Source organism: Lygodium microphyllum, chromosome 25 (assembly GCF_053477565.2).
Source record: "Lygodium microphyllum isolate KBCC chromosome 25, Lygodium_microphyllum_v1.1.10, whole genome shotgun sequence".
NCBI classification, from domain to species: Eukaryota; Viridiplantae; Streptophyta; class Polypodiopsida; order Schizaeales; family Lygodiaceae; genus Lygodium; species Lygodium microphyllum.
In genome coordinates this window covers 100,886,053-100,912,939 of record NC_141159.1, presented here as the reverse complement: position 1 = coordinate 100,912,939, position 26,887 = coordinate 100,886,053, and the positions used below count along the sequence as shown (strand labels likewise).

Below are 26,887 nucleotides of genomic sequence, written 5' to 3'. Positions count from 1 at the left end.
CAGACTCAAACTTGCTAGTGCAAGAAGGGAGAAATCTCAACTTGTCTTGAATTTTTGGCTATAACCAGAATTGTAGGGAGTTTCAGGCTGATAACCTGAACCGCAAGAAGTTTTAGGCCGATACCCTGAATTGCAAGAATTTTCAGACTGATTACTTGAATTGCAAGAGTTTCAAGTGTAACCTGAAGTGCAACAGCGTCAGAGGGCTGTGAAAATGATAGGCATAACATGAATTGCAACAAATATTGGAGATAACTTGATAAACTTGAGAAATCCGCTCAATAAAGGAGTTTTCAGGAATTTTTAAGAAGTACCTATAAAGGAGTATTTCAAGCAGCTTGAACTGCTAGAATTGCAAAAGTACCTTGAGTATAATAGGCTGAAGACCTATTATCCATCATTGCAGAAAGAGGTTGGATCAAAGCAAAGCGGATCCTTTTTCAAACTCTAGAAATGCTTTATTATGGGTAAATCCAAGAAGAAGGAAAAGAGATGCAAAGTATGCTTTGAGCATGGACATACTTCAAAATGATGTTTATATGTCCATGACTCTAGATTATGCAGCAAGGGAGTCAGATTTCACTGAAGACGCTTTACAAGCACTTGCAATGCCACTACCACCTGTAGTGCAAAATCCATCATTTTAGGATGTATTTTTGCAGGATACATATATTTAAAACATGTTGAATACTATTCTAGGTCATGTCACTATTTGGCCTGAAGAAATTCACCAAGTTACTACCTGCTGTAAACTCTCAAGTTAATTGCTTGTATGAGAAATTTTCAGGACATCAAGCTTTAGGACAGCAAGTGATTAGTTTTCAGCAAGTTTCCATGCAACAAATGAACAATTTTCAACAATGTCCAGGTTCATAACAATAGGCTGAAAGTCAAGAATTGTAGAGATCACTCGGTTTGTGTGGTTTCCATGATGATCTAAATGAGTTATGCTTTATGAATCAATTTTCAACTAAGATGATTCAATGACTTTCTTCTAAGTTGGAAAAGGAGAGGAATGCAACAAAAATTGCAGCAGTTGAAGCTTTGTCTATTATTCATCAGTTTCAAGAAGAGAGAGCATGGCTTCAACAATAGGTTTTTCATGTCAAGACTGCAATGGATTTGAAAGTTTCTTATTATTCTGAGGTTATTGATTCTCTTGAGAAAGTTGTTTTGCTAAAAGATAATGAAATTGCTAACTTGCATACTTAATTGGCTTATTCCCGTATTCCGAGTCAAGATGTTATTCTTGAGGATCTGTATGCACAAACAGTTAATATGATTGATGAAATGGAAGAAGATGAGGAAGAATTATGCATGCAAGCAAATCTTTCTGTATTCCCTATATTGGAGATAGATGTTGAGGGCATCATTCAAGAGAATCAAGGTTTTCCCATAATTGAAGGAAATGCAGTTTTGGAACAGCAAATTGTTCATTCTGCAGTCCAAAACCTGTTAGGACAGCAAGCAAGCAGTTTTCTTGGAGATCAGAAGCACCATTCAGGCAGTTTTCCTGCAAATCATGAACAACAGCCAGGTAATCTTCCTGCAAATCAATAGCAGCCTAAATTTCAGGACAGGTTAGGGAATGAGTAGAATAAATTAATTCAGGACTCAAGAACAGGTTATCTTGAAAATAAACTCAATAGGAAACGTGAAAATCAGCATTCTACAGATTTTAAGAAGTTGGATAACTCCGATATGTAGGAAGGGGAAGGATAGAAGGTTATTCTTCAAGTTGAGCAAAGGTATGAGCACACTATTAGAGGATCTGTAAGGGTAGTTGAAGATGAAGTTCGGAAGGTTAACTTAAATGAGTAGGAAGAAGGCAAGCCTATTACAATGAGTATTTATGAGAAGGTTTTTTTTCTTCAAGAAAATTTATCCATAGTGCCAATGTTTGGAATGGATGTGGATATCATGATTCAAAGGTATCAACAGTAGCCCAACATGGCTGAAAATGAAGTCCCTATATAGCAAAATGCTCTTTCTACAATTTATGATGATTCACGACAACATCCTGGAGACTTTTTGGTTGAGGAGGATTTGTTTGAATTTTAGGGAAGTTTAGGGACTGAATTGGATAAATTATTTCAGAATTTTGGATCTATACAACTTTATCCTGAGCAGTAAACAAAATCTCTAGATCAGGATATGGAAGCATCTCAGTCTATAGTGAACATTGTAGATGTGAATGATCAAGTTGTTGATATCTCAGTTCAGTCTGATATTTTTGAAGTTTTTGAGTATTCTAATCAATTTGGAGATGAGGTTGAAGTGAGTAGAATCATGCAAGTACCTACAGCAGTTGATATCTATGTAGTTGATGCTACAGAAGGAATGGTTGATGTGGGTCATATTAATCGGTTATTGAGCATGGCTACGAGGATATTGGATGAGGTAGATGATAGTTTCAAAAGTATATTGTGGTTTTCTCCATCAGGAAATCCTTTACCTACAAGATTGTTTTTTAGGTTTGTTGAAATATTCAAGTTTAGATCAAATTTCAACAACTTAGGATTGTTCAGGTTTGCTACAAGAAATGGTATGGCAATAGCCTAAAAAGTAGGAAATGCAGCAAGAAGTACTACAGCAAGCTGGAAAACAGCAAGTACAGTAGCAACCTGAAGATCAAGTTTTTCAGAAACTTGAAAATCGACCTAAAAATCAGGAGATATGTGCTATATCAATTAGGATTGATGCAAAGAAATATTGTTCATGTGATATAGTGTAGATTGAAGGTCTGAATGAGTATGATGCAGATGCAGATGCAGTTCTATTTTGTTTTCTTTTATAGGTTTTCTTGGATTATCTTGCATATTTCTTTGAAGATGCAGTTTCTTGTTTGAAATTCAAGTTGTTTGATACATTTCCATACATTAATTATGATGCAGATGGAGTGTCATCAACATGTTTCTTGATTATTGTTCCTATTCTTTACCATTAGAGTAGTGATTTACTGATTCAATCATGGTTCTATATATTTATTCTCTATGATGTAGTATGGATGTCATTGTACTTAATGAGTTCTCAGTCTTGGCATGTTTACTTAGTTGCTATTTCAATTTCACTAACACTTAGGACCAATTATGTAACTACACAAGGGGATTATGAATATCCTAGAGGGGCTCTACTCATGGTACCTCAGTGTGGCTTGTTAAGAGGTGCAAGGCCTCTAGCATGGTATAATTGTGTTCTTTGAGTTAGTCTTCATCATAGTCAATTGTTTATCTTTTCTATCATTAGTTGCATGCTTGTGGATTTGAGTCATGATTGTCCCAGTCATCCACCGAGATGTGCCAGGTGTTAGGGCTTGGATTCCACCCTATATTTGGTATTTTATACCTTAGTATTTGTGTGCATGTAGGCTTGAAGGTTCACCATATGTCAAATAGCCTTTATCTTTCATGTGAGGTTTCACCCTAAAATACAGGCTCTTCCCAATCATGGATTAGTCACATCAAAATTCCTGCATTGACTACATTGGCAACAACTTCCTTCTGTCCTAGTTTCAGCAAATACCCCATTGGAGATTCAACAGGATGCTCATAGGAAAAATAAGGCATCAAAATGAATATAAAGCTTGATTAAACTCCAATATAAAGTGCTTGAGATCTAAGATCAAGCTCTCAATCATGAAAATCAAGTAGACTAAGACTAGGCCAAGGTGGCAGAGACAACACATGCTATTGTAGACTCTTTCCCACTGCTTCTCGCAGTCTCTGAGCAGTTGAGGGTTTTTTCAATTGATCACGCTGGATATGGCTTGGCCATGCTCAAGTTGTTCTCTGATGTACTTGTGAAAAGATCTATCATTTCTTTCCAAGACAGAAGACAACATTTGGGTATGTGAACATTGAAGGTGCACCATATGTGTGTAAGGTTGATCAAGTACCCATATACAACTTAGCAACTCTTATTGTGGAAGGGGTGAAGTCTATTTTTGGGCACTTGAACACCGAATTATCAAGCGTGAGAGATCCTTGCCATGCTATTCTAACTAACTTGAGAGAGGAAGTAGTAGTGTATATTCATGGAAAGCCGTTTGTATTGCGTGAACTTGAGCAACATGTTCACACACTCAAGCATGTTGGCATTCTTGGACCCATATACAGCTTAGCAATGGATGGTCCTTTGTCAAGGAGTGGACAATGAAAGTATGAGACCTATTAAATTGTTACAGTCCTGAAATAGATGCTCCAAATGTTTATGTGCCACAGTTGTTATTACCTCTAGTACTTCTCCTTTCCCAACCATCAAGTTCGTTGTCTGGACCAAGCATAAACACTAGATAGCATAGGAAGTGCATGTGTAGGGTTGCACAAGTGTTTGCGACAGTGATGTGGATGAATCAGTTGAGGAATTGAAAATGCAGCCTCAGAAGATGATGATGAGCCACCCCCGCCAATTCAGAGATGCCGAGGGAAGTTTAGGGACATGAGGCAGCAATAGGAGTCAACTCTAGCTAACAACATTCAGTAGAAAATACTACAGATTGGGATCTCAAAGCAAGCATCTAGTTTCTAGTGTAGCTCTAGGTTCAAGATAGTAGAAGATAATCTGCTATCTTGCCACGGATCGCAGCAGCCTGAACAACCTTGAAAAGGCACTCGAAGCTCCAATGACTATTCTTCTTGGAGAAAAGCTACAAACTATGAAGTTGAATGATCTCGAGGCCAATGTCATTGAGGCCCTGAACCTTAATTGTGGATGGTGCCCAAAACCTAGTTGTCCAAGTTGTTGGTTCTTCCTGCAAGTATGAACGCCATATCAAGAATGGGGTTGCACATAAACGCCTATTTCCTCAAGCTTCTATGGCATCATTTCATACATCAAAACACAATGGCTCTAGATGCACATGATGTGAGCTTGGGTCCAGAGAAGTTGAGGCAGTGGTAGCTACCATAGCTGAGGAAGAATTGTCTAAGATCCAAAGAAGTGGGAGTTGATTCGTCCATGGAAGCTTTCTTGAAAGCTTGAGAAAGGAGGAGAAGTTCAACTTTCCCAAAAGTTAACTACCTCCTCCAACTTCTGAAAAGTCTTCAATGTTGCTTGTCTTCTTCTTGGAAATGTCCATTGGCCACTCCAATGCTGCCTACCATGTCTGTACCTGTTACCTAAAGTTCTTGGATTTATGTGATTAAAAAGGGAAAACTACACCAAATATGACTAACTGGATCAAGAACCTGAGAGGCTCTGATATCAATTGTCAAGGAGAGAACTGGGAAGAGAGAAAGAGGAGAGAGAAGAAGAGAAGCAAAAGAGAGAGAAAGAGAGTGACGAGGAGAGAGAAATACTAGAAGAAGAGAGAGAAATATAGAAAAGGAAGGAAGGAAGACATGAAAGCTGGAGAGAAGGAGAGAAGATGAAGGAGACTTGTTAATATAATTTGATGAGAAAAAAATGTCAAGTCCCTTACATCTTATATACCCGCCAGTGTAGCATGTATTTTTTCCCGTCTCTTACACACACACACACACACACACACACACACTCTCTCTCTCTCTCTCTCTCTCTCTCTCTCTCTCTCTCTCTCTCTCTCTCTCTCTCTCTCTCTCGCCATTAGGACTCGATATAAAGAAAGAGAATATATACATATATATAATTTTTTGATGAGAGAGAAGAGGAGAGGGAAGTTTAAAATAATGCTTGACGAGAGAGAAGAGATGAAAAATAATTACTAGCTAGGAAGATCAAATTATGTATATATTTATGATATGTTTTAATATGAGACATAGTAGATTTAAACTTTTTGAATGAACTATATTGAAATGTTTGAACTTATAAACAAAAAACAATCCTCTCTTTTGGGACATTTTTTAATCCTAACATAGAAAACTAATAATTAACATAACATATAATGGCTATTGTCTTTTGTATTGTGTATTTTGGAAAAATAAAGACATTTTTATACTATTGAAAGTATAATCAAAATGTGCCTTTTTCGTCTAATTGTACTTAGACCAATAACTTTTAAATAGAGGAAGTTGATCTCAAGTTAGAGAGAGAGAGAGAGAGAGAGAGAGAGAGAGAGAGAGAGAATGTGTGTGTGTATTTTGATAAAGGTCCAAACTTACATCTCATATTTTAAAAGAGAAAAAGAATTTCAACATCGCCCATAGTGTGACTAGCAAAGCAAAGACTTTGCTAATTCTGAGAGCAAATGTATTTTATTTTGTTGAGAAAATACAAACATACCTCACTTGGTTAGCTATGATTAATTTTATGATACTATCATTGTCTATCAATTTGTGGAACAATAGTACACTTGCCAGAGATCAATGTAATATAAATCTAGATCCAGATTGGTTGTAGAAATTTTTTTGTAGTATAAATGAGTGAGAGAGAGAGAGAGAGAGAGAGAGAAAGAGTACAAGTAAAGAGCAAACTATTTGTTGCAACACATGTTATAATCCAATGTAAAATAAGTTATGTCAAACCTAGAGTACTCGCACAAATACTTTTGTATTGCAAACAAGAGAGAGAGAGAGAGAGAGAGAGAGAGAGAGAGAGAGAGAGAGAGAGAGAGAGAGAGAGAGAGAGAGAGAGAGAGAGAGAGAGAGAGAGAGAGAGTTCTATACATTAGTAAGGGGGGATTGTTCATTTGCAACACATGTCATAATCCAATGTAATACAAGTTCTAGAGATTTAGAGTGCTTGTACAAATGTTTCCATATTGCAAACATGAGAGAGAGAGAGAGAACTATTTATTGAAACACCTTTCATAATACAATATGATATAGATTCTATCAATCCAGAGTATTAGCACAAATTATTTTTGAGTTGAGAGAGAGAGAGAGAGAGAGAGAGAGAGAGAGAGAGAGAGAGAGAGAGAGAGAGGGAGGGAGGGAGGTGGTGGTGATGGTGAGATAGGTAGCATAATTTGAGAGAGAGAGAGAGAGAGTAAGAATGTGTATTGAGAGAGAGAGAGAGAGGGAGGTGGTGGTGATGGTGAGATAGGTAGCATAATTTTTGAGAGAGAGAGACTAAGAATGTGTATTGAGAGAGAGAGAGAGAGAGAGAGAGAGATAGAAAGAGAATGAACTACTTACAAGCAGAGAGAGTGGGAGGGGAAAAAAGAGTGAGAGAGTGAAGGTGGTGGTGAAGGTAATGATGGCAATGGTGGTGGTGGTAGAGCTAGCAGCGATGACTGGAGGTGGTGATGGCAGTAGTGGTGGTGGTGGTGGTGGAAGTGGAAGTGGAGATTGGTACATCTAAGGCTGGAATAAGTGAACCATGTGGAATAATAATAGAGGGGTTGCCAAAAGAAACTCACTCAAAAAACTCACTTCTTGCCCTTCCCTAGACAATTGTATGCAAACTTTTTCAATTACTACCTTGCTTCCGAATCTGGCCACCCTTTTATCTTGCACCATCAAATTATTGTTCCTTCATGAGCCCCAATAGATACAAATGTCGAGTAAAACGATATTGTGTTTACTGCATTTTCCAGAATACAGTTCCAATTCCTAAGAAGCCAAGCCATCGCATTCACAAACTAAAATTCAATGTTATTCAAAACTAATATTGTTTTATACTCATTGTCATGCATTCAAAGCATACAAACATATTGCCATGGAATTCTACATATTAATAAATGCCATAGCTATGTACACTATATGAATTGAAAGCAATTCATGCAATTTTCTAAGCTTTTGTTTTGCCTTCCTACAACTAATGGACTGTCCTTTTTTGCCACAACCTCATTTTCCTTGAAATGATGCAATGCAATAATGGTTGTGAACATGTTCTATTCTTTGTTGAATGCTATCTATCATTCAAGTTGTTACCATTCATATTACCACTCTTTGGGAGTATGTTCAAGTCACATCACAATGTTGATCGCTATTGCATTGGAATGAAGAGGATGACATGCCAGAGGTCTTCATACAACTTATTCTATCATTGTTTTGGGTAGCTTCTGCATCTATTTGTAGGCAACCACACTTCCAAAGATATTGTGGAATTGATGTTTCATGTTGGTATATAAAGCTCGAATCATTGATCCATTAGTGGAACCACTTTGTCTTCTATGCTCAATGCTTGAGCATTGGAGGGAGTTGTTTAGGTTCTCATATCCCTTGTTTGTGTCCTTATGTGACCTTCTCTGTATTGGTTTATAGCAAGGTAACATTCTTGCACCTCTTTGAGGAATGCTAGACTATCTTTTTAGTATGGAAAAAATGGTGGCCATTATGGTTTTGCTTATTGCATCTAGTAGTAGCCATGCACACATTTCCAACACCTTTGGCATGGCCATTCCATTATCACTAAGTTTCTCCATGAGTTGTTGAAGCTCTGATTCTACGTGGTTCTTACATCATTCAATTGCCAACAACTGCAAACAAGTTCGTTGAGGTGAAAGAGGGCTTCAAAACTTTTTAGGGCCTTCTAATTGCTATGGGGCAATTGATTGTACACATATCAATATGATCCTTCCACCTAATGACAATGGTGGTGCTTGGTTTTTTCACCACTACTTGTTGAGAATAGCAAATTATGTGTGCCCTGAAGAGGCTAGAAGATAGATAAATAATTATGGTCTAGGAAGAGATGCTCAAAATCCCATAAGCACTATGAGGAGAGTGGAGAAGTTGGAAAGCTATAAAGGCATGTATTTGGTTCACTTTTCAATGCAATGCTATTGTACCTTGTACTTAGAGTCTATAACCCTATCCACTCAAGATTGTGTTTATGAGCCCAAGCTAATCTATCTTGGAACCTAATTCACTTGAGTGAAAGTTTGTGTCTAGTCATCAGTCTTCATGTCCCTTGCTTATGAGTTCAAGCCTCCATAGCTAAAATGTGTTCAAGTTCCATGTTTCTCAACATGGTATTAGAGCCATGGTGAGCTCAGTTTAGCCCTTCTCCTTGCTTCTCCAACTTCTAATAGCTTAGCTCCAGTTTAGGACAAGTGTTTGAGGTCATCTCCTACTTCATTCTCGCACATCTCTTCTTGGCCACCATAGCCAACCTACACCCACTTACCTTGAAGCCTTTGGATCTATCCATACAAGGCATATCTCACTGAGGTTGCTTCAGGGAAGTTGCTTAGCAACTCAAGGTGCAACATCCTACTACTTGAGAACTCAACATTGAGGTGTATTTTGGGCGACATTATAAAAAACCAGCTCCTTGTCTCTACTGCGCCATGCAACAGTCATACGGTCTACACTACCTGTGGAGGCTACAAATCATCCTGCCTATATGGGGCATTCAAAGCCTATACTATAGGCTATCCTCTACCCCAAGTATTGGCCTGAATGGCTATGCCTATCTCCTGCGGCAATAAAAAAATCAGGGCTGTCTAAAACCCTAAGCAGTGGAAGCCATAGCCAGAAACTTAAAAAGCTTGGCAACTTTGTTCTTTTCTCACTGCCATCATCAATAGTGACTTTAATCACTCTGACATTACCTCTGAAGCCTCTTCGTAGATCTAGAAGTGCCTAAGGAAGTTCAAAACTTACCTAGCAACATTGAGCCAAATATCAAGATCTTCAAGAAATAGTATCTATTGATACTCAATTAGTGCTTCTTGGCACTAAGGGCTTTAGCTTAATCAAGAGTAACTCATCTTATGATTTCATTTTTGCTGGTTCAAAACCTATTATGAGTCTGTAATGATTTGAAATTTTGATCCAATTCTTTGTGAGTCTCAATCTCATTGTAAAAGGATAAACACTGCCCGAATGTCTTCATGGTTTCCTTCTAAGATGACTGAATTGGAGTAGATAACAAAGTTTAATGGTGAGGGCTTCCACACCTGGAAGGAGAAAACCATGTACCATCTCATGAGGAAAGACCTCCGAGATCTCTTTGAGGAAGATGATGTAGATGACAAGAAAGAAGATGCTAAAGAGGAAGATGCTGTAGAAGATTAGCCTAAAACAAAGGCATGGAAGAAGATGAACAACAAAGCTCTAGGCATTATTGCCTAGGGTCTATCATATGATGTATTACACCACATCTTTGGCATCAGGGATGCAAAGAAGGCATGGGAAGAACTTGACAGCATCTTTGGTACACAAGCAAAGAACTCAAAGGTAAAATTACTCGTGCAATTTTATAAGTTGGATGTTAAAGACAATTAAAGACAATTCGTCTATGACTATACACATCAATAAGTTCAAGAGCCTTTAAACTTAGCTTGCAGTTCTTACAAATAACATTGATGAGGATGAGGCAATAGCAATACTACTTGCTAGTGTTAATCATGAACCATATGAGAACCTTATTTCAACACTAAGTAATGTTCCCAGCATTGCACTTAAAGATATTGAGCACTCTCTTCTTGATGAAGAGAACAAACAGAAGAACAAGAATGCAAAAAATGGTATCCCATCATCTAGGGAAAATCTCTTATACACCAAAGGAGCTGATGGACCCAAAGGAAGATGTTGAGGATTCAAAACCGGCAACAAAAATCGGATGATATGTCATTATTGTGGTAAGATTGGTCATATAGCCAGTGAATGTTTCCACAATAAAAGGGCACGATGCTTCCGCTACCATCAACAACTTTGACAGACTGCAGACTGTTCTATAAGAATTTTCATTATATCTTTCATATGATTTTCCCTTAGTGGATTGCTTTTAAAAACTCCTACCAAAGATGTAAAGTTTCAAGCTTTAACTTGACTAGGTTGCCTATGAGCTAGTCTCCCGAGCCATGTCATCATGTGGGGGGGGGGGGCAAAATCTAGCAAGTGTACGAACTCATCATTTGAGGGTGGGGGTGTTGAGAATAATAAATGATGTGTGCCCTGAAGAGGCTAGAAGATAGACAAATAATGTATGCTCTAGGAAGAGATGCTCAGAATCCCATAAGCACTGTGAGGAGAGTGGAGAAGCTGGAAAGCTATAAAGGCATGTACTTGGTTCACTTTTCAACGCAATGCTATTGTACCTTGTACTTAGAGTCTGCAACCCTATCCACTAAAGATTGTGTTTATGAGTCCAAGCTAATCTATCTTGGAACCTAATTCACTTGACTGAAAGTCTATGTCTAGTCATCAGTCTTCATGTCCCTTGCTTATAAGTTCAAGCCTCCATAACTAAACTATGTTCAAGATCCATGTTTCTCAACACTACTCAAATTACACCTTGATCATGTAAGGCATTTGTGATTCAAACACGAAATTCCTCAACATTAATGTTGGATGGCCAAGCTTGGCAAATGACATGGTAAATAACAAACGAGTGTTGAAGAACTCCAACTTCTATTGCCTATTTCGAGGTTGCCAACACCTCTTGAGGGAGCCTATAGACTACTTGGGCCTCCACATTCTTGAGTACATTGTGGAGGATGGTGGGTTTTTCCTATTACCTCAATTAATGACCCCCTTTCCAAGAGCTATGTTGTCTAACCCTCACATAGTAGGACGTTATAACTTTCTTCAATCATCTACTTACATCATTGTTGAGGGAAGTCTAGGTCGAGATCATGTGAAAGGCACATGGAAAATCTTAGATGACAAAGTGTTGTCATCAAATGTATATTCTCTTCCTCGTACTACTTGTTGCATCCTTTATAATCTTCTAATTGATGTGTCCAATGAGCCAGTGCAACTTGATCAAGTTCACATTGATCTTAATGATCCTCTTGTGGGAAATCCTTTTGTTGATGTGGGGCATGATGATGCACTCAATGCCTTGGTAGGCATAGAAATTTGTGACAATGTTGTTGAGTACATCTACATGCAAGGGCTATGAGTGTCTTAAAACCTAACATTCCACCCAACATTGTCTTTATGTACGGCCATTCATTATTTTCATTCCATGGTCCATGTTATTCAATAAGCTAATTGAAGCTTGCAAAATTATGAGACTTTGTTTGATGTGTTACAAACGTTTGAATATCGTATGTAATGTATGTGAAGCAATCTCGAGAGCGAGTGCACTGTAATTGGAAATAAAAGAATGTTCACAAAGATTATATAAGTAATGTGACATACATTTATGCACTTTTGAAAATAAAGTGGAACACATAGATGCCTTTGTTGTTGTTGTCCGGATCATTGGATTACAAAGGAAATGATATTAGCCACTACAGTCATGAATGGAACAGGTAGACCATCAAATGCTATAACAAGCATTCATTCAATCCACACTTTTTCAACCATCATTCTTAAAGCATCAGCCATGCCTTGCACTCCTCCAACAAATTCCTAGGATATGCCAACTTTTAACCTCTAGATCTACCATCTCTCTATGTTCTTGCATTTATGAGTCCATAAGTGCTTCGATGCATAGCACGAAGAGAATCTAGGGGTGGAGCGCCTAGTATTTATTATGCACGACATGTCTAAAGGGATGCGTTCCATATACAAGCTTCTTCTTAACTAGGTTGAAGGAACTAGTCCTACTTTGTTAAGCATTAAAAAAACGATACATTTCGTTCTTGATATGGCTTATAAAGAAGCTACAAATATCATTTTTGATATGGTGATTGTTATGACATAGTTAGATGGCCCTAAAAAGGAGAGTGCTAAGGACAAACCATAGCTGATATGTCTCTTCATTCATACTGCCAACATCTCCAAACAAAGCTTGCTTCTAGGTTAAGCTATGGTGTAAGCCCATAAAGTATAGTGTCTTCTTGAGGTAGTTCTGACACTATCCAGCTTCTCAACAGTCCCACGTGAGGTGCTTAACAATCTATTCATGTCTCCCATAGAAGGGACAAAGGGTCTCGGGAAGTCTTCAAAGAATTTCACCTTTGCCTAATCGGAGGAAGGTAGATCCACATGCTACATTTAGAATGCGGAAAAAGAGGTTCAAAACTATTTGTTATGCAACTCCTTTAGGCTAAAATTTTATTTTAGTTTGGACATTGTGCTTTAGAAGTATCCAATTACATCCAATTACATTGTCTTATGTATACATCTTTTATACAATAATACTTTACATTCAATGTATTATGAGCATTGCTAATGAAAAGCATTAGAATGGAGGGGTTTTTAAAACAATTTGTATATATTTTTCATTTTTAAAATTAATCTTTTTATAAAATCAAAACTTTAAACCTTATTGTGTAAATTCAAAAGTAAAAAAAAATCTTTGCAATTTATTTTACATTAAACCTCAGTTTTTGATGGACGTTGTATAAGATGCACTTTGCTACTCGGTATATTAATCAAACTTCAAATTATGCTTGATCTTGGAATTGAACCTTCCGAATTGTGAAGAAGATAAGGTTCGGAGAGAGAGACAGAAGGAAGGGGCCGAGAGGTCTAGCGCTATGGCAATGGCGAGTCTGCAGCAGGCAATGAACACATTGTCGATCAATGGCCACAAGTCGAACAGTAGCTTTGCCAGCTTCTCCTCCAGCTCAATTATGGGCCTTCACGTTGCGCAACCCCATTCACATATGCAGGTAGCCTATGGCTTCCATCTTTTCCTTTCTGGACGAGAGAGAGAGAGAGAGAGAGAGAGAGAGAGAGAGAGAGAGAGAGGTTTTGACAGTAGCTGTTGACATACATGACTTAGGACGTTTATCATTCATTTGAATGAAATCCTGCATTATATTAATAATAATAATAATATTATTACTACTACTTTCGGGGGGGGGGGGTGTTTCTGAGCAACCACCCTGGTCACCGCTTGGCTTGTGCACAGCATGCCATATTGCAAGCAATTTGGATGTTTCATGGCATCACTTGTTCTTTGTATTGCTGAGGAACCTGTACAATTTCTTTGAATTTATTAATAGATTGGAATCCCAATCATGATTGCACACCGAATCCTGCCAAAAATCTAGAAATGCAGTGTCGTTTAACATAGTTACTTTAGGTTGCAAGTAGGTCAGCTTCTTATCTAACCATGAGCTGATATTGACTGCAGGTTAATAGTGGAGAAGCAAGAATTGGTATGATTAGGATGGTAAATGTCTCTTCCATATTTTCCCAGTTATTGTTTTCATCGCAGGCTCTTCTATATTTTCTGTGTATATGAGAGGGGTACATAGAGGGAGATAGTATTTCAAGCGACAAGCAATGCATCAGGCAGTTGTTTTTTTTCTGTGTATATGATTGGGTGATGGAGAGGCAGGCTATATTTTCAAGCCATTTCAGTACTTTATTTGCTTGTGATAATACTACATAAAGACACAGATGTGCTAACATTACTTTCCCAGGACCTTATATGTTGCATGTCTTCATTATATTGCTGATCTTTTATCTGACAGGTCAACTTGCTTTGTAGGCACGGTTTGATTTGAGGCATGTGCAATAATGTTGATTTTAACCCTGTAAAGCTGATCAGATTGTGTTTCTCTAGAATTTATGTATGGATACATATTATCAAAGGCAAGCTGACGCGTGCTTTGACTTTTCTTTAAATTTTCCAATGTATTCTTTACTTTTGATGGTAACAGAGAGGGAAACTGCTTTTGGCATGAGAAGGACACGTAGGGTCATTATTGAAAATCTGAAGATAAAGATCTGGGGTCCTAAGATTCAGATGCTTTGGATTCAGGGCACTTTTTTTCTGAATTAAGGATATAACATTTGACACAAATTGTATTTGAGAGCTCTCAGTTACACCAATTGCAAACATTTTACTACAATCAAGGTTGATAACACACGTGTAGTTTTTACTTTTGAGGATCCCCAAATATCCAAAAGTAACACGTACAAAGGTTTAGACGCTGTCTCTGTTGCCAACATTCTAAATATACTTGTCCATGCACATGCTTAAAAGGTAGTTGCATCTGTCCAAGGTTGGTGGAAGTGCAGAACACGTATCATGATGTTCTATCTAGGGTTATGAGATGTTGAATGATTTAAATGGTAAAGCAGCTGATGGGATTTTTCCCATCAAGGTGGACCCCTTAGAGCATCATTTTGAGGGTGCTGCTTAGTTCACCAAGTCAGAGGGGACACCATGGGAAGTGTTGTTTGAGAGTGGACAACCAGTGTCCTGGTCAGAAGTTTTTGAAACGCACTGAGAGGTGGTTCGTGTTTGGCAATTTTTGGCTGTGTGTACCGTTTGTTTCATCTTGTTGCAAGAATCAAGTATTAGTACTTAAGATTATTCTTAAGTATAGGCCTTCAGTTTTTCAGATGTAGGGGCTTCAGTAAAACCTACATGTAGGTCTCTAAAATCTGGCTATAGATTGAACCACAATTTTTATCATATGCATTTGCTTAAGTATGCAAATGTGTGAAGATAAATGCTATCTTTGGGGTTCTGTGGTTGAAATATTCTTGGTCCTCTCAGAAAGCATTCTTTTTGCTCTAGGAAGAATGCTCAAAGAAAATAGATTCATGTTTTTGGTTCTTCCTAATAAGCTGCTTGATCTTTTGGAAAAATGTGTTCTGCTTGAGCCTTGGTTTGTGTGGGGTTGTGACAAACCTTGAGGTTGTTGGCAGCCACCACTTGACCCTTTTCTCTCCAAATTGCTATCTCTCTCTCTCTTCCCCCACGGCGCCCCTCCCCCCCCCCCGCCTCCCCCCGCCCCGTGCAAAAAAAAAAAAAAAGACAGCAGAAGATCTTAATTTCTAACAGTCAAAACTTTAATCAGCAAGTCTAAAATCCTAATTCCATATAGTGGAACCCTACAAGACAAATAATGTGGAGAACTTGATTCTCCACCCAATCACACTCAGCCCGTCACGTCCAACATGATGATAAAGTTGTTTGGACACTTTTTTCTTTATAAATTCATTAGATCAAATAATATGGTGGCTTTATATGCGTAAGTGCTTGCTCATATGTAATAGTACTTTATGTTACATGTGCATACAACATCACATGTCTAAATGGCTAAGCTTCATTGAACCTTGTGTGCTGTATAATCCTCTCTTTGAGTGGTCCCCCTTGTCATTTAACTAACAACTCGATAGAACCAACCCAACACATGAAGCTCAATATAGCATATTAATCTTGAGCTCGGGTTTATGGTCATGGTGATTGTGAAACATGTTTCATCAGGGGGGAAATGTGAAATATATTTCAATAATGAAAGATTTCAATATTCAACATTTCGTCTCCTTGTTTCACTCCAAGAAAATAAAAAAAATTATATTGAAACAACGCTATATAAATGTATTATAAATATAAACATGTTAGTTAGTAGTTTCATTGCATTTCCCTTAGAACGTTCGAAGGGGCGAAATGTTTAATGCTGAAACACAACTTTTTGGGAGTAAATTTTGGTGGTTACCTTGAAATTGATGGTTGAGCCAAGGTACATACTAGCTCATCTTACCTTGGGGTTTGTTTAAGTTGAACTTGGCTTTTTCATATGGTATTGGAACTAGCTTACTTGCTGAAATTGATTAGATAGAGAATGATGGATAATTGTAGTATGGTTGGTGGAAAGATGGTATTCTTTTCCATGATTTGAAAGCTTGTCATGTGCCCTCTTACTTGGTCAAGCTTGAGAATGAGTTTTTGGTGTGGAACCAAATCAAGGTGGATCGTTTGGTTTAGGTGAATAGTTGAGGAAGAATTCTTGTTGTTGGTCTCATGAAGGTTTGACCTATTAGCTGCCCCCATAGAGCTCGAGAGTGGTTGAATTTATGGGAATACTGATAGCTTCTTTTCCTATGTGTAGACTAATTATTGCAACACTACACTTTTTTGACAATACACTTCATCTACAAAGGAAAATTATGGCCTCTCTAAAGGCCTATGAAGGGCTAGGGACTAGTTTTTTCTTCTAGTAGAAATCCTTTTATGAGGAAATTTGTTAGGAGTAGAGGCTTATGTCCACTTGTAGCAACAATATCAATTGAACGGTCTTGAACAATTGAGAGAAAGAAAGAAAGAAAGAAAGTTTTTTTAATGTTTGCAAAAGGCCAACATGGCCTTGAGAACAAAAATAGATATGTTTGAACTTCAAAGGAATTGTCATGTTTCCTGAGTAGAATAACAAAACCGTAATCTATAAGGAAACATCTAGATAGGAAATAATAGATTTTTGAAAATCGTAAATTAAGCACTAGAGATCTAATACAATGTGTAAGTTGTAACTGATATGGGGATTGGTATCATTCCAAGAAATGTCTCATGGGTTTATCCCTAACATGGATAGGATGGAGCGTTGAGGTAGAGCTCTTGATTGATGTGTTGGTATCATTTGTATCCTTCGATGGTGCCACCAAATGGGGCATGGACGAGTGGGCCGTGGGCAATGTGCTTGCCATCTCTTGCTAGCTCTATCTAAGGTGACTCCTTGTGGTGAAGCTACTAGTTGGTCTCGGGTATACTTAGAGGTACCAAGTGTAGTTGCTGCTTTGAAAAAGTTAGTAATTTACTAAGTGTGTTGCCATGAATCCCCAAAGCACTTTGTTTGGGATTGTAAGAGGTTATCCCTATATTGGCATAGCTCCAAAATGAAGAGCTTAAGGCAACATTGATTTGGAAAATCTATCACCCTTGATACGGTCCAGATCCATCTTGAAACAGATAGTGGAAGTGCCCTAATCTCACGATACAGTGGGCACCCTATGCATATAGTGCTCCTCGATTTCTAGCTTGAGCTAGCAAAGTTGACAGATTTGACTCTTTGGGAGAGAGGAATTTGCTCCATAGTGATTGGTCTCTATTTGTAACTAGTGTGAGGATATGTAGAGTTGATCAATGGCACATTGTACTCCATAGGATAGGTGTCTGTCCATGTATCTTGGTTGGATCACAATGCCACCATGGGATACATGTAGAAGATGCTCATAGTAGAAAGCCATCCTTGTTCCCATATAGTGGGTAAGTGCCAAGCAAGACCTGGTTCTATGTGATTGAATAATGTCCAAATGATAATCCTATTGAACTCCTCTTGGTTGAGCTCTAAGAAAAGGGAATCCAAGTTGTATTATAGAGTTGGAAGGTGATCCCTATGTAGCCCATGTAGCTGCAACCATGTGTTTGTCCAAGCATACCAGCTTTCAATGTCACCTTGCAGCGGTAACTGTTTAGATGACTTTGGAGCAAGTCTAGAAGAGTCTCTCTATCTTAGGAGGTCCCAAAGCTTGCGCATAAAAATTAGTGTTTGGAAAAGAGCCTCAGCGACATAGTAACAAGGGATGGCCATTTTCTAGCTTCTCGTCCCAATCCCATCCCGTTTCCATACTGTCTCAGTCCCGTCCCCATGTTAGAGTCCCCTATCATGGTAATAGGAGATGGCAATTCCTGCCCCCATTCCTATTCCCATTCTTGTTCCCATCCCCAAAACCCGATCCATGTTACTATGCGTCTCAGCCATAATAAGTGGTGCTCCCATTGCTGCTATATCTCATGTGGCATGGAGGTTCCACTCTTGATCATTCGGGAGATCATCATCAAGAGGGGTCCCTCCATTTGCTCCCATCCATTGTCAATCTCCCCTCCATTTAGTTGTGACTACTCTACTGTAGCTCTCCTCCAATGATAAGAGGCTCGATCCCCAAATATGAGCTCCATATAAGAGTGCTAGTGTAACCAATATATCAAAGAGCTAGAGCTTTGTCTAGGGTTCCTGGAGTTCTATATGAATGCATTGGCTCTCCATGGCTCCTTATGCTGTATAGCCTTGGGTCACTCAATCCTCAATTGCTCTCCTCAGTGTGAATCTTGGCTTGGCAAAAGTAATCCCTAGGTAGACATGTTTCTTGCTCCATTGTCTCCCCATCGTATGTAAACTGAAGCATTGATCTTTTGATCCACTAGGTGGAGATGTCAAACACTGTAACCTTGGTCTTTCAAAGGTTCGACATGAGGTATCTCTCTTGGAAAAATGCATGTAGTGCATCTAGGTGGTGCCGCAATCCCTTTGGGGTGTTTGAGATAAGCATAATATCATTTGCGTAGAGTAGCAAAGGTACCAGTACTCCCCTAAAGCTAGGTCCATCTCCTTCCAATCTATCAATATAGTCTGATATCACATCAATGCATAGCTTGAAGAGAGTGGGCTAAAGGGGACAATCCTGCTTCACTCCAATAGTGTTGTGAGGATCTCTTCTGACATCTTGCTTGGAGCTTACAATGCTAGGGCACCCAATTGCATCTTAGCAAGGACCCCCAACTCTTGGTAGTTGCTACATGAGCTTGGCTTGTGGGATTGTATCAAAGCCTTGTGGAAACTATAGATCGGTCTCCTTTGTGATCTACCCTCCTCAATGATAACTTGGAGTGTGAAGATGTGATCAAGTGTGGAATATCCTCTCTTGAGCCTTGCCTATCCATGTGCTTGATGATAGTGCATCTTTGCCCATTTTCTCAGCTCATACTTTGTAAAGAAATACTTGTCTATAGATAACAAACACAATTGTGCAACAAAGCATAGATTGATAAAGAATATAGTCAGTGTTAGGGTAACTCAAAGACCATGAACACTAAAAGAAGATAATGAATGACTAATGAATGTTGAATATTATGATGCTCAATGCAGCAAACACAATGTGCAAAGGCGAAATACTGACCCCCAAACTCTTGTCTCAAGGATCAGGGCAGAGAGTATGAGTTGGAGAGTGTGTCATACTTTGATGGATCTCGAAATGCACCAAACAGCCTCCATGAATGTTTGGTAGTAATAAGCGCAGCAGTAGGGAGCTGGATTAGTGAGACAGATGGGCAGCAAATAGCGGAGTTCTACAGGAGAGGTGTAGGTGACTGCTGCAGCAGCAAAACGCAGTAGTGGATGATGTGGCAGCTGTATGGCAGGGCAGAACAGCAAAATGCAGGCTGGAATGGTGATGTCAGCAGCTGGCGGCAGCTGTGTAGGTCCAAACACAGGCTGGAATGGCATAATCAGCAATAAATGCAGCCAACCAAGTGATCGGTGCAGGCTGGAATCTGTCGCCAGCAGATGGAAGAGGCTCTCGTAGAGGTTAGATTGGACAGTGGCCAATACTTGGGCAGGGCCAAGTTTTTTTCAAAATTTTAAAATAATAATGGCTGGAAATTCATTTCTAGAGGCTGAGTTCTGCATTGACAGGTTTGCTGCTTGGTAGGCAACCATGAATAGGGCCATGCAAGGCTAGTTTGGGCAAGAGAGGTTAGGTACTGGGGCTGGACACAGGAGCTGTATGAACTCTAGCGATGAGCAATGGTAGTTTTGGGGACATGGACAGCAGATCCATCTCCAACGGTAGACGACCTGATTGTAGGCAACCTTGGGAGCAAGTGACTTGATTTTTGACATCTTCTGGGGCAGGTGACCTGTTTTCTGGCATTAAAAAGGGCACGTGACTACTGCTGTTCATCCATTCCAGCCTGCAATTGATATATTCTCCTCCTCCTACTGCTAATCTCTCTCCTCCATGTTAGTGAATTCGCTCATCACAGGCTTGCAAACAGCAATAGTTGGGGTTTGGATCGTTGTCGTGGGATGCATGCATGTAAAATTCAGACATGCATGAGGGTTTGCTGCTGTGAAACAGTTGATTTACAGCAGATTGGAAGACATTTGAAAAAGGGCATGCGGCTACTGCTGTTCGTTCATTCCAGCCTGCAATTGATATATTCTCCTTCTCCTACTGCTAATCTCTCTCCTCCATGTTAGTGAATTCATGCATCACAGGGCTGCAAACAGCAATAGTAAAATTCAGACATGCATGAGGGTTTACTGCTGTGAAACAGTGGATTTACAGCAGATTGGAAGACATTTGATTGTCTTCAGCAAGATTGGGTTGCTTGCAATCATTGAAGACTCAATTGGTTCCCTAGGCTATTAGAATAAAGGTGCAACTTGAAGACAAGGATTGCTGATTGCTGTGGACAGTCAATAGCTCCAGCATTGTCAGAGACAATGCCTCGGTTTGTTGGAAATTGGGGGAGAACTTGGAGGGTTTTCAAGTTCTTGGCCAGGTGGTCTAATAGAGCTTCAGCCTTTTTCAGTTTTACCATCAGTTTCTGGAATAAAGATTAAATAAATACGGCAAGGGGTGCCAAGTCTTGGTGCCAATTAGTGTTGGATTGTCTCTTTTGATTCGAAAGTGCTGAATTCTGTTGGTTCATTAATTATTTGCTTGATGTGATTATTTGTGAATTAGCACCTAGGGGTCCTCAAATTAGGTATGTCCAGTGACCTTGGTCAGTTGGCTCCGTCCCTAATCCCCTAGTCCTTTTGTACATCCCCCACAATTGTTCAGGGCACATCAAGGGTAGGACATACCTAGGGAGCTCGCCTCGCCTATGGTTAGACCTGTCACCCTGAACCACTTGCACAATTCTTTTGCACTCCATCTCAATGCCATTACAATCAACAGTGGTAAGCAAGGCATGAAAGACAATGGAAAAGTACACCATACTTTTCAAGCACTACAAGTAGCCACTAGCTACCAAAAGCTAAGACATCAAGGAGCTCAATTATGCTACGTTGCCTTGACAAGATCATAATGATGTCTCAAGCAATCTTCAAGTGTACTCCCCGTCTTCATCGACAAATTTTTCCATCAACTTAGCCCCTTGCTTCACTGATCCATTGCTATACAAGGAACCAGGCCGATAGTCTTCTAACTAAGTAATACCTAAATATGCACGTGTACTCACTTAATATTCATACTATAACCTATACACGGTTTGGGTCCTCAAGTGCAGGACAATACTCCAGGCTTGCTTAGAGTTCGACCTATCTCCCAAACTAATCAAAATATGTCTTGTGCACGATAAGAAGACTAGCACTACCCCTTAAGGAGAGACCACACGAGAGGTTTTCAAATTACAGGTGTTGAAGGCTCCAACGAAAGTGTCGTTCGCTCTTCATCAACACCTAACTCTGAATGCTTATCCCTTACCATCCGACAAGCCCGCAAAGAATCGTCATGTGCAGAATCCCCAACAAACCAACACTTGTGCTGGCCATCAATGCAATCCCCAACACAGAATAGCCCTACCGCCAACTCCAATAATCTTCCACCAGCCACCTTGGCCACCAACACGCCCACAGGACCTTCTTCCACACCACCACCACCACTCCTCCACGGAAACCACATGCGTCCTTGTCACCCACGTCTTCGGTGCATGCTACAGCCTGCTACCTACGACGGTGAGTGCCATGGGACTGGCACTTGTCTAGGAGGGGGTAATGTTAACCCCAATACGAAGAAAGCAAAAGGAAATAAAAAAGACGCAGGGCAAGGCGGAAACAAGATAGCCCGACTGAAGAAAGAATAGGAGAAAAGGCCAAAAGCGCAAGGGCAACCTTAAAAGTCCAAGGCAAATGCAAAAGGGAAAAGACGCATTTTAAAATAAAAAGGCGCACCTTGAAATCTTGTAAAAGAGCGCCGGGCTCTCACCCGTGTAATTTATAAATGTAGACGGGCGGTGGAAAGGAAGCTAGGAAGATAGAAGGACAATGGGAAAAAGGGCCTAGGCTACGGCCGGCCATGTAAAAAAGGGGAAAAGGGGATGACCGCCCAAAAGGGATGTAGGGTTTTGTATATAAAGTTGAAAAGTGAATGAGAAGCTCATTCTTGTGTGTGGCCAAAAGTAGCTCTCCTCTTCTTCTTCTTCTTCTTGTTCTTGCTTGCTTGAGCTTGTGCTTGAGAGAGGGAGTGTGAGAGTGTGAGGGAGTGAGTATGTGAGGGTGAGGGACCGAGGAGGAGAAGCTCTCCATCTTCTCCTCTCTTCTTCTCTTCTCTTCTCTTCTCTTGTCTTGCTCGCGGCAATGGAGCTTGGAGCATGGAGCTTGAGGATGGAGCTTGCTTGAAGCTTGCACTTGGATCGTGGAGCTACCGGAGTGCGCGGGAGAGGAGGTAACTCGAATGGCATGGAGGTAAGCTCATTACACCCGTAGATATGGATGGCGCGTCGGTTATGTGAGAGGTAGCCATTAGTGCTCGGCTTGGAACGCTTGAAACAATAAGCGGTCCGTGGGTCTTGGCGGTTGCGTGAAAGCTCCCACAGCTTCTGATTTTGCTTTGTGCTTTGATGCGCGTGGGAGGCTTGTGCGTCCTCGGGATGTTTTTCGTTCTCAGCAACAAAAGTTTCCTACTCATCCTTCGATCGCTAGTTTGTAGAGGGTAGATCTTGTAGATGTGATCATAAGTGAGATGGAGTGATTTCAGGCATCTAAAGCCATTGATGTTAAGTGAAAGGGAAAGTGGTGATTCAATAGTTTTCTTTTCTGTGATTTATCATGAGACTTACTTTATGGAATGTTAAAAGGCATTTCTTCGGGCAATAAGCAATATCAGTTGTGGAAAGTTGTGTTAGCTGAAAATTGGGATGTTTTTTGTGCTATGGAGCATAAACAACATGCTTTGGAAGGATCTTCTTATATATATAAGAATTATACAGTTTTCTTTAATGGTCGCGGGCTCCACATAAATTTGGAGTGGGTGATTTTAATACATGTGTATCTATGGATCGGGCGACTTCACAACACTCGGTCATGGATGGTCTTGAGCGACAGGATTGGGATGCTTCTGCAGTTGTGTCTTTGAAATAGGATATATGGTCCTGGATGCATCCTTCACAGTCTAGATATACTTATTGTTCTCTTCAACATCCGAACACTTGGGCCAGACTTGATAGGATCCACATTTGTCAAAGTGATTCTTTTCTTCCTGTAGTCATTGATATGTGGGTGGAGCGACAGCATGTCTTGTCAGACTACTATCCTTTGGTTTGGAATTGACCCACATACCTGTTCATGCCTTTAAGGCTCTCCTTGCTCGTTTGCCTCTTCGTTTCAACCAATCTTTTCTAATACAAAATCGGTTTTTGGAATGTATTCAGCAATTGATTGCTTCTTTTAGCTGGAGGGTCCTATTTGGAGGGATGGAAGCATGGTTTGTTTTTAGGGATATTGCACGAGCGTTGTCCCAACAGTATGGTATTTAGCATGCTTCCTCTTTACAAGCTGAATTGCAATATGAGAAATCTTTGTTGGTCCACTTGTTGTCCCTGTATTAGTCAGGGGATACCATTGATGACTTGCTCACATGTATTGAATGGTTGAAATGTAGAGTTCAAACTCTTCAAGAAGAGAGAGAGAGAGGAAATGAAATGCTTTATTAATGTCTACAAGAGGCCAAAAAGGCCTATGTAACCAATAGTTACAACCAAAAGACCTTGGTGATACAATTGTTCAGTAAAGAATGAATGCATATGAATAGTAAAAGAAAAAAGAAATCTATATAGCCATACAAAAACTATATAGCCAAAATTACATTGAGTCTAGTTGTTACAAATATGGATGACAAGATCAAGGGATATGTGTCCTCGCTTTAGCATGGGTAGTAATCCCTTGTATCCTCCTTTTGCATGCGTTACCAACACCTATGTCGAGGTTTGGGATGCCTAGATTGGCCAAGTTGGATAGCTCAATCTATCACAACCCTTGTGTATATATGAGCTGTGACCATGGTTGTGTTGAAGTCTCCTCAATGCCCCCACTAGGTGCAAAGTGAGACTGGGATTGCTTTGGGATCCTTTGGATACACTAAAGAAATCTAGAAGCTACTTCTGGGTAGGTCTGTGGCAGCCTAATGCGTTGCTCTTGCTCAATGTCTCTCTAAACCAGTGCATCTCTAGGAGAGGCCCAAACATTGTTGGTCAATACGATCCATGATCCTCAATGATGGTCCAAAGCCGTCTTTGAATAGACACAATGAGATTGGCCTCGAATCTCATAGTATGTTGGGCAACAATAAATATTGTGCTCCTTAGTCTGTGGGCGTAGTTGACATATTTGGCATATGTGTTCCTTTAGGGGGATGGCTCTATATTTGCTAGTCTCAATCTCTAATTGGTGCAAGGAGGGGTGTGGTGCCAATAGCTCATATTTGACTCCATGGCATAGGTGGCTGTTCATATATCTTAGGCGGACTATAAAGCCATCCTCTGTGGTATGAAGAAGATGCTCCCAATGGAAAGCCATCTTCATCCCTAGTTCCTATACCAGTGCTATCCATGTCCCTTTGATATCTAATTGAGTGAGGTCTGTTCTGATAACTCTACCAATCACTGAGTGGCAAAGAGGAAGGGAGGATGCTCAAGGGAGTATTGAAAGGGGGGCAATCTATCCATGTTGAGACCATGTAGCTCAAACTAGACAAAGATTCACCAATACATAGGTATGCACAATTAGCCCTCGAGTCCCCTTGACAGCTGGCTAGAGAGGGAGATACCACGTGTTGGTATGTGATTGAGTAAGGGTCTCTAGAATTATTGGTGTAGCCTCTAGCTCAGCTCTGATGATCTCATGTGGGACTAAGGCCTTATTTTTTATTAGCCTAGAGATCATGGATACAAGAGGCCTCTCCATCAATCTCCACCCATCATAAGTATGGTCAGATCTACTATGGTGGTCAAGACTAGGGCCCCATATTTGCAGTCCATGTAGCAATGTGGATATGACCAATGTATCAAACCATAGCTTAGTACGTGGCTTTGGGAACAATACTTTTGAACACATCCTTTCTAGTGCTATATACCTTTGTGTCTGTCTAGTATGTGTTGCTTCTTTCCTAGAGAAGATGGGACTTGTGAATAAGAATCCTGGATATGTATTAGAGTCCACACACTCAATCTCACCCTGTCCATAAGTAAACATAGGTGCAAACCTCTTGACCCATTGTGTTAAGAAACCCTTCACCTGCAATTTGCGTTTTTGCGTTTTGCGTTTGGGGTTTGCAGCCCCAAGAAGGGGCGCCATCCTAGACTGACTGTGCCTATTTATAGGCCACTCTCTCATTCATTCCTCACGGCTGATTCATTTAGTACGTCACCTCTTCTCTCCAGCCTCTCCACTACCCTCACACCCCTTCAAGAGGACATTGTGATTCGTGGTTCGCGGCTGTCTTCATCATCTTCCTTGTGCTACGGCACCCTATTCCCTTGTATCACATTCACTCCATGATTCAGATCTTCATCATTTCATTCATCAGAGTTTCTTCTTTCTTCTCTTCTCTTCTCCATGTTTGCCGAGTTCACTTTGTGTTTCTCCCCCCAAACCCTACTGTCTTGTTGGTACACCATCTTTTGACATGGTATTAGAGCCAGATCTGCTCACCTAGTAGTGAAGATCCTCCACTCCAGTGAAGGCAAAGACCGGTAGTGGGTTCGACATTCACTTCTTTTCTTCTTCTGCTGCATCAAAATCTCGTTTTTGTAGGTTTCAGGTGTTTTCAGCTTGCTGCCCACACCCCTTTCGCATAGGACATTGCAGTTTCAGCTGTCCCTTGCTGTCATCTACAGTCTGGTGCATGTTTCCAGCCTTCCACCCACAGTTTGCAGCTGTTTACAGCAAAACGACTGTTGCTGATCACTCTCCATTCAGAAAATAATCTCGTTTTTGCAGATTTCACACACACTGCACCTGTTTCCGGCCTATCACACACTGTTCGGAGCTGATTTCAATATATTGACTGCTGCTGCTGTTTTTTCCTGCGTTTTTAGTCTTTCTCTCACTTGTTGCCTACGTTTTTAGTCTTTCTCTCTCTTGCAAGCTGTCCTGCCTTCGTTTTTAGTCTTTCTCTCTTCTGCAGGCTGTCCTGCTTGCTTTTTTAGTCTTTCTCTCACCTATTGCCTAGGTTTTTAGTCTTTCTCTCTCCTGTTGGCTGTCCTACCTGCGTTTTTAGTCTTTCTCTCTCCTCACCTGCGTTTTTCTACTGGTTGCAACCTCTTATTGCTGGTCGCATCCTCCTCCCACTGGCAGCTCACTTCCAACCCTTCCACTATCCTCCCACCCCTTGAGGTGGACATTGTGGTTCGTGCTTTACACTACCCTCACACCCCTTGAGGCGGACATTGCGATTCGTGGTTCATGGTGGCTGACCTCTTTCTTCTTTAGCAAGGCACACTGGTATCCATGGTTTCTTTACCAACAGATGACCAAACTACTGGGTACTCCTACTGTGGCATCACCAGACACACCATCGATGCTTGCCGACTTCGACCTTTGCTCCCCACTCTGGAGTACATGCGTCTTTCACCAGGCACACCTTGTGCCACCTCTCCT

At 40.3% G+C, this 26,887-nt stretch overlaps 1 protein-coding gene across 1 annotated transcript in view; it reads left to right on the top strand.

Moving 5' to 3' along the window:
- Window positions 1-13,144: 13,144 nt before the first annotated feature.
- The window catches only part of RPL24 (Translation protein SH3-like family protein), a 34,267-nt gene continuing 20,524 nt past the window's right edge, over window positions 13,145-26,887 (top strand). Inside the window, exons 1-2 of the mRNA XM_087666836.1 lie at window positions 13,145-13,375; window positions 13,843-13,881. Of these exons, the coding sequence (XP_087522962.1) occupies window positions 13,241-13,375; window positions 13,843-13,881 (174 nt within the window). The 5' untranslated portion in view covers window positions 13,145-13,240. The remainder of the gene's footprint in view (window positions 13,376-13,842; window positions 13,882-26,887) is intronic.